The sequence below is a fragment of the Oxyura jamaicensis genome, chromosome 12, assembly GCF_011077185.1.
Source record: "Oxyura jamaicensis isolate SHBP4307 breed ruddy duck chromosome 12, BPBGC_Ojam_1.0, whole genome shotgun sequence".
NCBI lineage: Eukaryota > Metazoa > Chordata > Aves > Anseriformes > Anatidae > Oxyura > Oxyura jamaicensis.
In genome coordinates this window covers 9,921,736-9,933,199 of record NC_048904.1, presented here as the reverse complement: position 1 = coordinate 9,933,199, position 11,464 = coordinate 9,921,736, and the positions used below count along the sequence as shown (strand labels likewise).

The 11,464-nt window shown below is 62.2% G+C and overlaps 2 protein-coding genes across 2 annotated transcripts; both read right to left on the bottom strand.

Moving 5' to 3' along the window:
- Window positions 1-2,337: 2,337 nt before the first annotated feature.
- On the bottom strand, window positions 2,338-4,742 carry LOC118173346 (histone H2A type 2-B). Its single transcript, XM_035337829.1, has 2 exons — window positions 4,679-4,742; window positions 2,338-4,587 (listed from the first exon to the last, which is right to left on the bottom strand). Exon 2 carries the CDS (start codon window positions 4,525-4,527, stop codon window positions 4,147-4,149), a length of 381 nt encoding a protein of 126 aa, XP_035193720.1. The 5' UTR covers window positions 4,528-4,587; window positions 4,679-4,742; the 3' UTR covers window positions 2,338-4,146.
- A 1,294-nt stretch (window positions 4,743-6,036) lies between these two features.
- HMCES (5-hydroxymethylcytosine binding, ES cell specific) lies at window positions 6,037-11,154 on the bottom strand. Its single transcript, XM_035337691.1, has 6 exons — window positions 10,910-11,154; window positions 9,214-9,357; window positions 8,930-9,049; window positions 8,080-8,240; window positions 7,423-7,615; window positions 6,037-7,009 (listed from the first exon to the last, which is right to left on the bottom strand). Exons 1-6 carry the CDS (start codon window positions 11,090-11,092, stop codon window positions 6,803-6,805), a joined length of 1,008 nt encoding a protein of 335 aa, XP_035193582.1. The 5' UTR covers window positions 11,093-11,154; the 3' UTR covers window positions 6,037-6,802.
- Between the last annotated feature and the right edge of the window lie 310 nt (window positions 11,155-11,464).

The window sequence follows — 11,464 nt, the reverse complement described above, 5'->3', positions numbered from 1 at the left end:
CCCCCCCCCCCCCCCCAGGAGCTTCGGCTGGCTGCTGCGTGCACGCCCGCAGGCACACCCGGCTCCAGCAGCACAGCGCATCGCACACCCCGCGGAGCCACCCCTCGCATCAGCTGCGCCTATTTATAGCTCGCCCCAGTGAGGTTGCATAAAGCACCGCCAGGGAGCTGGGCCATTTTGTTCCACCTCCAGCGCGCAGGGCAAGGGCCGAGCCCGCAGCTCGGGCTCTGCAGGGGGCCGCAGAACCCAGCGAGCCCCCCAGCACCCCCGAGGGGGTTGCAGGGTGGGTGAGGGGCCCGGTGCATCCCACTGCGAGGGGAGGTGGAGTCATGCCAGACCTTGTAGGTCTGCTGCAGACAAATCCAAGGGGGCCCTGCGAGGAGGGGATTGGGGGGGAGGGGGAAGGCAGCAGCTCACTGTGCCCCCAGGGGGCCACCAGGCTTCCAGGGGACTGGGTGGCAGCTCAGACACCCCACTCTGAGAGCCCCCCCCGGCATTCCATGCCTACCTCTGTGCTGCTGGAAAAGGAGCAGCCCCTACCTCCCAGGGCACAGCTGCCTGTGGCACTGCTTTGTTGCTGTGCTCAGGGCACAGACAGCAGGGAAGCAAGTTTTAATCCCCAAAGCCCAGTCCATCAGCTGAATCCAGCAAGAGCAGCCAGCAGCAGGCCTGGAAGAGAGCAGCCGTGTCCTGACTCCAGGAGGCTGCAGCCTCCCTCTGGGCCTGTATTTAGGGCACAGCTGCTGGGTCAGGCCAGGCACTGTCCTTCCACCCGTGCAAGTCCCACCAAGCTCCAGCATCTGCCCACAGTCCTGGTACTGTGAGGGAGCTGCCACACCCCAGCAGTGACCTGCAGCTGGTTGTCCAGGCAGCAGATGACACTGCAGGTTTTGGGGGCTCGGGGGGCTGCTAGCTCTGCGACCTGGTCAGGCTCAGGCAGAAGCAGAGCCATGCTTCAGGCTGGCACAGCTCCAGGGGCTGCGTGTGCTGGTGGGGGGGGTCCCCCTGCTTCCCTCTTGCTACAAGGGAGCAGTGGCAGTGCTGCTGCATGCAGATGAGCAGCGGCTCCACTTCCACTGTCCTGCACCCCCATCACCTGCAGCACGCCCACGAGGCAGTGATGGAAGGGCCCTGCAGAGCCCAGCCCATGCAGGAGGCAAGGGCTGACACCCACCTCGCATGCTCGTGTGACCTCAGGGAGGCTCTGCACAGACAAGTCCTTCACGTTCTCCAAGCTCTGCTCTGGCGCTTTGAGGCATTCAGCAGAAGCAGGACCTGCAGCACCGCTCCAAAAAGCCGCCAGCCCCACCACCGGAGCTGCAGGCGTGAAGGGCTGTCCCGGCCATCTGACGACGGTGGCACAGAGCCCGCATGCTCCCACTGCTCCAGTATGTACAACGCTCGGCTCTTCAGCACTTGAGCAGCGCCTGGCCAGGCAGACAGGACTTCCTCTGGATGGCCGTGCAGTCAGGCTTGCCCTGCCACTCACACGTGCAGCTGGCAGAGGAAGTTCATGACCCAGCTGGAGCTCGCTGCTGAGGGCACCACACACACCCCAGCTCCCAGGTGCAGCTGCAGGCACCACCCCCCAGCAGTGCCGCACACTGTCCCTGCCCTTCCCCAGGGCACCCCCAGCCTCACACCGCTCACCCCGTGCCTTTCATTATTGGGGTTTTCACTCTTTGGGTGGGGCAGGAGGTGCATCTCCCTACACAACCACCCAGCACCTCCAGTCCTGAAGTACAACTGATAGATAGCACAGCTCAGGTCTTGTCAGCATCCAGCCCTGACAGCGCTGCGCCTCCTGGAGCCCTTCCTCCCCAGACCCTACCAGGGAGGGCACTGAGCAGCTCTGGCAAGCCAGGAGGTGTCCAGCAAAGAGAGGTGTGGGAGCAAGAATCAGCCCCATTAGCCCCAGGCCCCCAACCTCCCCATCTGGGTCAGCTTTTCTCAGCTGACCACAAGCCCACGCCAGCCCCACCGCCCTCTGCCTGCTGGGTCACCCCGAGGGTCCTCAAGGTGGTGAGCGCACCTCCAGCACCCGGGGAAGCTCCTGGGTGCACTCCTCACTCCCAGCCCCTCAGGCTTCCAGGTGCCCACAACAGACTAACCGGGCAATACACCACTGCCGAGGCAGGGGGAAGAGCTAGAGGAAAGGCTAGGAAGAGACTTTGTAGGAGCAGAGTGCACGAAGCACCGGTGCTAGGCCTGATCTGGTCCCTCCTGCTTAGAGAAAAGCAAGCCCAGCCACCCAGCTGCCACCAGAGCCTGCTCCTGCAGACCAGCACCAGACCGAGCAGCGTTGGTGAGGTGACAGACACAGCACGTCCAACAGCATTCGACAGGGATCCAGTTTAATCAGATATCGGGTTCGCACCATTCTTTTCAGTATCACAAGTTCCGCATTTTCTAAGAAATACAAAGCACTCTCGAGATGTACAGAACACCGGCCCTGGAGCAAACGAGAGGGAGAGAACAAGACCCTTGGATGCAGCCACGGTGACCACCACTCCACGCAGCACCCCACATGCGAAGAAGCCCCTTGTCCCCACCCCACCGCTGGCAGCGGTCCCTTTACAGAAGGAAGGGGGACCCCAGCAGGTCCGTGCGCCAGCAGGGGGGCTGCAGCCAGGTGTCCCCCCCACCCTGAGGCCAGGGGACCACAGCACAACCGAGGGACACATCTGCAGCCCCCCGAGCACAACACGAGCAAACACACCGCTTCCACGTCCTACAACAGAGCGTAAAACCCCCTCGTAAAGCCGGCTGACAAGCATCCAGGTTCTTCTACTCTAGGTAATAAAGTCAGAGCCAGGCTAAGTTACTTCATCCACACGATTAACAGCGGAGTCAATAGGTTGAACACATGCTACTTACAGCACAGAAATATAAGTTGCCCATTTTACTAAAAAAAAACGGTTATGAACAGCCCGATTGCCCAGACACTGCTGCATGCACATGACAACCGGCCTCCACAGAAGCAGGCTGCTCCGGGCAGCGAGGAAAGCTGTCTCTGCATCAGCTATTCCCGGTGTCACGGGACAGCCAGCCTGACCCCATGCTCATACGTTACCCACACAGCCATTAAATAAATACCGTACTAGCTAGGAGGGGGCTTTAATACAAATTCTAGCATCTTTTAAAATAAATATTAATCCATGGAGGGTTACAGTTAACAGATAGCATCGTCACTTTATTTCTCAGAACCCCAAAATCATGTTGAACAAACAGAAAGAAGACACAGCATGTCATTTCCAGAAGTGCAACCAGGGTGCAAGGTAGCTCTCAGTGACACGAAGGGCTTCTGCAGCCGCCGCTCCGCGCCAGGAGAAGAGCGGAGCCACGGCAGAAGATGGCAGCTCCCGCTCCCCGCGGCAGGCGCCTGACCTTGCGACGCTCCGAGGGGATTTGTCACTGCACCCCCCCCACCGGCAGGACCCACGGCACCGCAGAGCCCTCGGTGCCCACCGAGCTGGGGGAGCCGCAGGAAAGTGCCTTGGCAGGGAGGGACCCCGAAATATGAGACCTCAAAATAAATAGGACCAGAGCTTCTTTACAGTAGGCAACGCACTAGCTTTACCATGAACAGAACTAAGACTAACAGTCACTTCTTGCTGATGGAGAAACTTCTCCTTTTCACATTTTCCAGCCCCCTGCCCTCCCCACTGCAGTGCAGCCGGGATGGTGTCGATGGGGGTGTGCAGCGGGGGCAAGTCCCATCCTCACACCGGGGTGAGCAGGGCCAGCCGGGGGGGACCCGCAGAGCCCCAGGGCTGCCAGAGGCAGCTGGGGGGACCCACGTCCATCCCCACGCCAGCCAAAACAGTCCTCAGCAGCTCCGCATGGCGACCCGACCATATGGCTCCAGACGCCACCAACGGCCACGCTCCTGTCATCTCCTCCAAAAATGCTTCTTCCAGAGGGAAGAGGGGTAGGGCAGGGGCACAAGCAGACCTCACCCATGCTCCCCCAGCACCCCACTGCAGCCCAGGGCGGGGGGGCTAGCGGAGGGCTGGCAGGCTGCAGCTAGGGCCAGCCGCCCAGCCGGGCTGGAGGAGCAGGAAGGGGACCCCCATCCCCACGGGGACAGCAGGGTGGGCAGCAGCGAGGTGGGGGGACCAGGAGCAGGGGAGGGGCACGCAGCGCTCACTTCTTGGAGCTCTGCGTTTTCTTGGGCAGCAGCACGGCCTGGATGTTGGGCAGGACGCCGCCCTGCGCGATGGTCACGCCGCCCAGCAGCTTGTTGAGCTCCTCGTCGTTGCGGATGGCGAGCTGCAGGTGCCGCGGGATGATGCGCGTCTTCTTGTTGTCGCGGGCCGCGTTGCCCGCCAGCTCCAGGATCTCGGCCGAGAGGTACTCCAGCACGGCCGCCAGGTACACCGGCGCCCCGGCGCCCACCCGCTCCGCGTAGTTCCCCTTGCGCAGCAGCCGGTGCACGCGGCCCACGGGGAACTGCAGCCCGGCCCGCGACGAGCGCGACTTGGCCTTGGCCCGCGCCTTGCCGCCGGACTTGCCGCGGCCCGACATGGCCGGCAGGCAGCGGCCGCTCAGCCGCCCAGCAGCGCCGCGCACTGACGGTCCGGGCGCCTGCGGAGAGACAAACGCCGTTAAAACGCGCCGGGCCGGGCCGTACCGAGCTGTACCGGGCCGCGCAAAGCCGTCCCCCCGCCGCCCTTACCGCTACCGCCCGCCGCCGCTCCCCTCCGCCTTGCCCGCCGCCCGCCGCCGCACTGCCCGCGCCGCCGCCGCCGCGCCGCGGATATCGCTGCCCGCCCCGCCGCCGCCGCTTCCCATTGGCTAGCGCCGCGGGCGGCGCGGCTCTCATTGGGCGCCGCGCCGATCCCTGATTTGCATAGGGCTCCCCGCGCCCCGGTTCCGCTGCGGGGCCGCCCAGGGCAGCGCCCGGCGGGGTGCGGCTGCTCGGTGCCCGCGGGGAGCCCCCGGGTCGGTGGGGCCGGGTCGGAGCCCCCCAGCGCTCCCGGCCGGTTTGTGCCCGGGGAGGGGCCGGGACAGGCGCTGGGGCCGAGCTGGGGGCTTGTGGCGGGGTGGTGGGGTACAGAGCCGCTGCGTGCCCCGGTGGGGCTGCTCCTCGCCCGCCGCCCCTTTTGCCTGACCCCTCTGGGGTCCCCCTGCAGCAGCCCTGCCCGCAGGCCCCGTTACGCTGCTCCACTGAGCCCCCAGCAAAGGTTTTATGTTGTGACGGCGCTGCCCGCGGGCGCAGCCTGCAAGGTGACAGCCTGCACCCTCAGCTCCCCAGGGAGCGCTGTGCCCACGGGTGCGGGACGGAGGCAGGGAGGTGCAGTCCTCCTGCTGGTGGCTCCCAGGGGCAAGGTGAGCATCCCAGGGGAAGGTGAGCATCCTCCTGTGCTCAGAGCATCCTCCCTCCCTGCATGGCACCTGGGAACCTGGCGTAAATCTGCGGTGAGCCGGTGACCTTTGGAAACACCTGCTCTGGGGCTGCCTGAGCCATCTGCTCACCCTTGGGGAGCTGTGGGACAGGGAGAGAAACCTCCAAGGGCAGGCACGGAGGTGACAGCCCCAGCAGTGCAGACTGATTGATTCTGCCAGGAGCTGCCAATGCAGCGACTCTCTGGCCTTGAGTCACTGTGGGAGCAATGAGGAGCCAGCCAGCAACAGGCTTTCTGGCTGGAAATCCTAATCCCAGCCCAGCTTCCCATAAACCAGGAGACCTTCTGGGCTCAGCCGCCTCCGAGGCACGCAAGGGATTCGGGTACGGATTTGGACCTGAGAGCCCTGTGGGCTCCCTGGCTGCCTGTCCCAGGCAGACCCCTGCTAGGGCCACCCCTGCCACTCCCCAGGGACAGATCATCGAGAGCAGCCCCGAGACGGGTCCCCGGGGAATATTTTTCACTGGCAAAGAGCAGCTCTTCAGCAGCAGCATCCTGCCCGTGCCCTGGCAGCTCAGCTGCTGCTGGCTGCTGTCCCCACGGCAGCTGGCAGGGAAACACGGCCGTGCCTGGCGAAGGGAGGCAGCGGCGCTGCGGTGGGGAACGGGGGCGCAGACACGCACACATCCACCAGTCAATCCCATTTTATTGCTTCCAGTACAAATTAAGAACCGCTTTCCAGCAAGGGCCCCAACACGTAAGGCTTTTGGCCTGCAACATCTGGCTCTGTTTACAAAATCCCTGACCTCAAAACCAGCGGCCCCGTGCTGCTCTGCGGTGGCACTGTGGTTATCTGGGCTTTAACGAGTGACCTTTATGGGCAAGGCAGAGTGCATCCAGCCACAGATCAAGCAAATCCTCCCTAAGTCACCCAATCCCATTAACAAATGATTGTGCAAGCAACGTGACCGAGACGTTCACCCACCCCGCTCCCTGCAGGGAAACCCAGGCAAAGTCCAGTTCCTCCAGGGAGAATTTTTAACCCGTTTCCCGAGGCCCACGGCTGCAGTGCTGGACAGGGCGGGACGCCTCTGGCGGAGCCTCCCGGCCTTGGGTTTCCTCTTAGTACTTACTGCACGTGTCTGCACTGCCGGTGCTTTTTGAGGGAGGGAGCATTAGAAAGGAGTTTGTACAGAAGCAACATGGAATTAAACGGAAAAGAGGTATGAGTTTAATACAAAAAACAAACAAACAAACAAAAAAGGAAATGAGAGGAGGCAAGCAGTAGCCTTTCAGAACACACAAAGGACAGAGACAACAACCCAGGACATCAGATCAACACTTGAGAGGCTTGGAGAATCTCAGCAGCACTCTGCGAAGCCTTCCAACACACATTCTTCCTTCTGCTCAGGGAAATCAGGAGAGAAACGGATGGCCAGCCACCCCAGCTGCTGCTAAGCCTTGCGTTTCTTCGCAGCCGGCTCTCCCTCCTTCCCCAGCCACTGCTGCAGGATGCCCGCGCTGCTTTTCTTGGGCGAAGGGCTGTGGATGAACTGGCTCGTCCACCTGGGCAATTCATTTTCTTTCTTCTTGGGGGAAGCCTCCTGGGAGTTTTTTAACCAGCCCAGCATCACTTTGCTGCTCGCGGTGGCTTTGACCTCCTGGAGAGACAAAAGACAGCAGGGGAGAAGTAAGATGCCCACGAGGGCCGGGAAGGATGCGCGCACGGCAGCTGACTCAGCGCTGGTCCAGAGCAGGATGCGGGTGCTGGAGCGAGGGCAGCCAGCACGTCTGCAGGAGGCTCTCAGGGCTGCTGTGAACAAGCTTGTTCCAAGCCCCCTTTCACATGGAATTCACCTCATTTGGCAGAGAAACCCTGGCATGGGGCGACAATTTATTTCTGGAAGCAGAGGGAAGGGAATCCGTTCAGGGCTGCTGCTCTCCAGCATCCAACACGTGCCCGTGTGGGGGCTGCAGCGCCCTGGGGAGCCTGGCAGCACTGCCCCTGCTCGGGGACACCCCTGGGCACTGTCCCCCCAGGGCAGGTCCAGGCCAAGCCCACCCCAGCTCTCACCTTCTTGGCTCCCAGCTCGATGGGCGCGAGGCACTCGGGCGTGTCGTTGCGCACGCTGTTGACAAAGGTGGACACGGGGTGGAAAACGATGTTCTCGGTGGGCTGGATGAGTTTAACCGCCTCCTGGGTGGGCACTTCAGCAAAGTCCAGCCATTTCCTGATGGCCTCTTCCCCGTCCAGGATGGCCGGCATCCTAGGCACAAGGAGGGGACCGGGTGGTCACGGCGCTGGCGAGCCCAGCCCAGCACCAGCGCTGGTGCAGCAGAGCAGGGCATCAAAAGCAAGACCTCTGAGCAAGCATGGGGCTGGCAGCAGGGCATGGCACTGCCTTTCAGAAGCCACGGGGGGAAATTAAGCCACAGAGGGATCATTAATATGTGGGGTGCCCGAGGCAGAGCACGCACGCATCGCCCAGGTGGCTGGGAGAGGCAAAGGGGGAGGTCAGCGGGTCCTGGCCAGCCCGAGAGCAACTCGACTCCAACTGTTCCTCGCCAGGGTGCTGAGATGGGGATTTATGGAAAGGGCACGAGGCGGTGACCTGAAACGAGCTGGTAATGTGGTCACATTTGTCTCCGAGGGCATCAGGAGGAGGCAGGGCTCCCTGCCCTCGTTAGCAGAGGGGTGTTTAAAGGCAGCCCCTGACCCTGCCTCACTTGCCTGTGGTGGATGAAGCTCAGGTCCTTTGAGGCGTCCACGGTGATGATGGTGTAGGTGTACAGCGCTTCTCCTCCCGCCGGTGGCTCCCAGCAGTCGAAAATCCCAGCCATGGTGAGCAGCCTCCAGCCTTTCCATTCCTTGTCTTCATCTTCCCCCTCGGCCTGGAGGAGAGACACGGCCCCGTGGCTTCCACCCCACGCCAGCTCCTGGGCAGCCGAAGCGCTGCAGCCCTGTGGTAGCCCTGGCATCTCGTTCCTGATCCAAACTAACTGGGGGCTCCCTAGGTTATCAGAGCTTCACCTTCCCAAATTCAAGCCTTCCTCCCCTTCTCTGCATCCTGGCCACGAGCCTGGCCGAAGAAAAAGAGGCAGTGAAACTCGCGGCCGAGTCCCCTGGGAAACACGTCGCCCGCCCATGCAAACAGGGGAGCAGCCAGCATGACGGGGGGACGCTGCAGCACCGGGGATGGCCACAGGACCACAGAATCAGGGACCCTGCAGAGGGGGACCCCACCAAGCCCCCCGCAGCTCCGAGCCCTGCTTGGAAACACCCCGGGCAGCCCATGGCAGGGCTGAGCTTCCCCTCGGGACAGAGATCTCAGCGTCAGGGCGCTCATCCCTGAGCGGTGCAGGGCTCGCATCTCCGCAGGGCTGCTGCGATTCGGGGGGACCAGCAGCAAAATGCCCTCCAAAGGAAATTCCCATCTGCACCTCCCGGTTTCATCCCCTCCACCACCCTGTGCACCACACCGGGTAAATAAGGGCTTCTCATTCGTATCCCCAGGCTGCTTGGAGGGAGCAGGGGGCAGAGCTCGGCACCCAGCATTCAAGCATCAAGAGGGGCTCAGTACCAGGTCGTCCTTGGTCTGGGGGAAGTAAATGAAGTAGGGCTGCTTGCCCCCGCCGCACTGCTGCCACTCGTAGAAGCCATCCGCCAGCACCACGCAGCGCTTGCCCTTGAGGAGAGGGCCCTGGGGGAGAGAAACCACAAGAGAGCTGTCGACCACAGCCCCGGGCAGCCTGCCGGGGGGGGCGGGCACTGCTGCGACCACCGGCGCCCCGTGCAGCGCAGGGCGCACGTAGGATGCCCCCCGTGCGATCGGTAACGGCACGGGGGGCGCAGCGGCTCACCCACCTTGTAGGAGAACTTGCTCAGCATGGTGTCGCTGCGGCAGTTGGAGGTTTTAAACTGCATTTTGGAGGGGTCGTCCTCTTTGAACCAGGAGGGAACCAGGCCCCACCGCATGTCCATGAGGACCCGCTCGGAGGAGTCCGCATCCTTACAGACAACCAGAGACAGCTCAGCATCACAGAATCGTCTAGGTAGGAAGAGACCTCCAAGATCCCTAGTCCAGCCTCGTGTCAGCGCGCCCACAAGTAACATCTTTGGTGATGTTCACCCTAAAAATTCATGCGCACCACAGATCTATCCAGAGCAACGAATGCAGGTTTTCTGCAGCAGCAAGAGCCCGGCGATACGAGCACTCCGTCCCTTCGGTGTTTAATAAACACCGGGCCGGAGCTGAGGTTCTCTGAACTTCCCTATTTAAAGAGCGCGTCCCAAAGGGCCTAAATCTCACCTTCATTTTAATAACGTGATTTCTGCTGGCCCGGTTCACTTTCACTCTTTGCATATTGTCTCAGTTTGGACAATGGAAACGGCTCGGTGGCTTTCACTTCTCCCCCAGCTCGCTCTCGCTTTCTGCCCGCGGCCGCCAGCCCCACAGGAGCGCAGCGGGGGCGAGCGAAGCCCCGGGGCACGACTGCACCCAAAGAGCTCTGGGGTGCTGCAGGGCGTTTATAGGAATATTACAGGACCCAGGCTAAGTTATATTATTATTACTATTATATTATTTTATTATATTTATAGGACCCCTATATATATAAGATATACATATAGGATATATATTTTTATATGTAAATATATACATTATATATATATAAATATATTTATAGCCCCCCCCTTCTGCTCTGGGAGCTCAGCAGCTGCTGCAGAGGGAACACAGGACCCCAGAGGCAGGAAAGCAAGGTGCAAAGGGTGCTTTATGGCGTAAAAGCAATACTTGTGATTCCTCCGAGGAAGCCCTGGATGAACCTCACCCGTTCCCGGTCTGGGGTGGCTGCAGCTGCCCCGCTGACTGGGCAGGAGGAGCGGCAGGAGGGGTGTTTCAGCCCAGTGCCCCTGTCCTTGCCCCGCTGAACGCCGAAGAGCAGCGGGTCGGTGGACACCCGTCTGTGCGAAACCCAGCGAGATGCACCAGCAGATTTACCGCACAGGTTGTTGGGACGGGCTGTTGAGGCTTTAATTAGCCATGTAACGGTCAGCACAGGTGTGGGGGCATTTTATAGCCCTGAATCTGAGCTTTTTCTTTTTTTTTTTTTTTTTTCTCTGCTCTCCCCTGCGAAGCGCCGCGGCCATCCGGCAGCGCCGTGAAATGAAAGCCAAGTCTCGGCACAGCACAACCAAACCCACGGGGCAACCTCGGAGAGCTGGGATAAAATCCCACGAAGACGAGCTGCTCACACACAAACCTGCACAGAAAACCCCCCGCTGGCAGCGATCCCCCACCCTCCCTAGGAGCACATAAACATTACCGAGAAATCTTTGCAACTAGCCAGCTCAGCGTCCGGGCTGAGCGAGAAGCAAACCAAGCGGCCACCACCCAGCCCAGCACCCCGGGGAGCAGCACCCGGACCCCCCAGCACCCCCCCGGCCGCAGGGACTCGGCGCTGCACGCAGGACCCCCGGGAAGGGCAGGATGCGGCCGGGGCGCCCCCATCCCCGCTCCCCCCCGCAGAAAGGCGAAGCCAGGCTCCCGGCCGGGGGCTACCTGCTGCAGGTGCTTGCGGGACAGCAGGACGGGGCCGCTGGACTGCGGGCCCTTGTTGTAGGAGGGCCGGTACCGCTCCTCCCGCACCCACTCGGGCTGCCGCCGCCTGCCCCGCCGGTCGCGGTAGGCGCAGGCACGGCGGAGGCGATCGGCGCCCAGCGAGCAGGCGGTGCGGCCGCACATCCCGCCGAGGTGGCACGGCACGGCCTGCCACGGCACGGCCAGGACCGGGAAGGTCCGGGTCAGCCCCCTGCTCCGCCCCGAGGACGGCCGGGGCCGGCCCCGCCGCCGGGGAGGAGGCGATGGGAGGCCCCGCCTGGAGCCAGCCCCCACCGGGCGTTACCGGCAGCTCGGGACCACGGAAAGGGGGCAGGGGAAGGGGCAGACGTGGAGTCGACTCCTCTGCAGCTGGCAGAGGGATTACAGGCGCTGGGAGTGGTGTTAGAGAGGGGTGGGAGAGGTTTTGGTGGAGAAAAGGGAGGTGCAGACAAGCTGGGTCTGGTAACCCCACCCCTGAAACCCTCCAGAGCACGGACAAAGGAGACCTTAAAAAAA

Bases quoted from the DNA above. Each gene is read 5' to 3' on its own strand.
- LOC118173346 (XM_035337829.1), bottom strand. From the start codon at position 4,527: ATGTCGGGCCGCGGCAAGTCCGGCGGCAAGGCGCGGGCCAAGGCCAAG.
- HMCES (XM_035337691.1), bottom strand. From the start codon at position 11,092: ATGTGCGGCCGCACCGCCTGCTCGCTGGGCGCCGATCGCCTCCGCCGT. The intron at 7,616-8,079 runs GCAAGTGAGGCA...CCTTGTGCCTAG, and splicing joins CTGAGCTTCATCCACCACAG to GATGCCGGCCATCCTGGACG. The intron at 7,010-7,422 runs GTGAGAGCTGGG...TTGTCTCTCCAG, and splicing joins TCGAGCTGGGAGCCAAGAAG to GAGGTCAAAGCCACCGCGAG.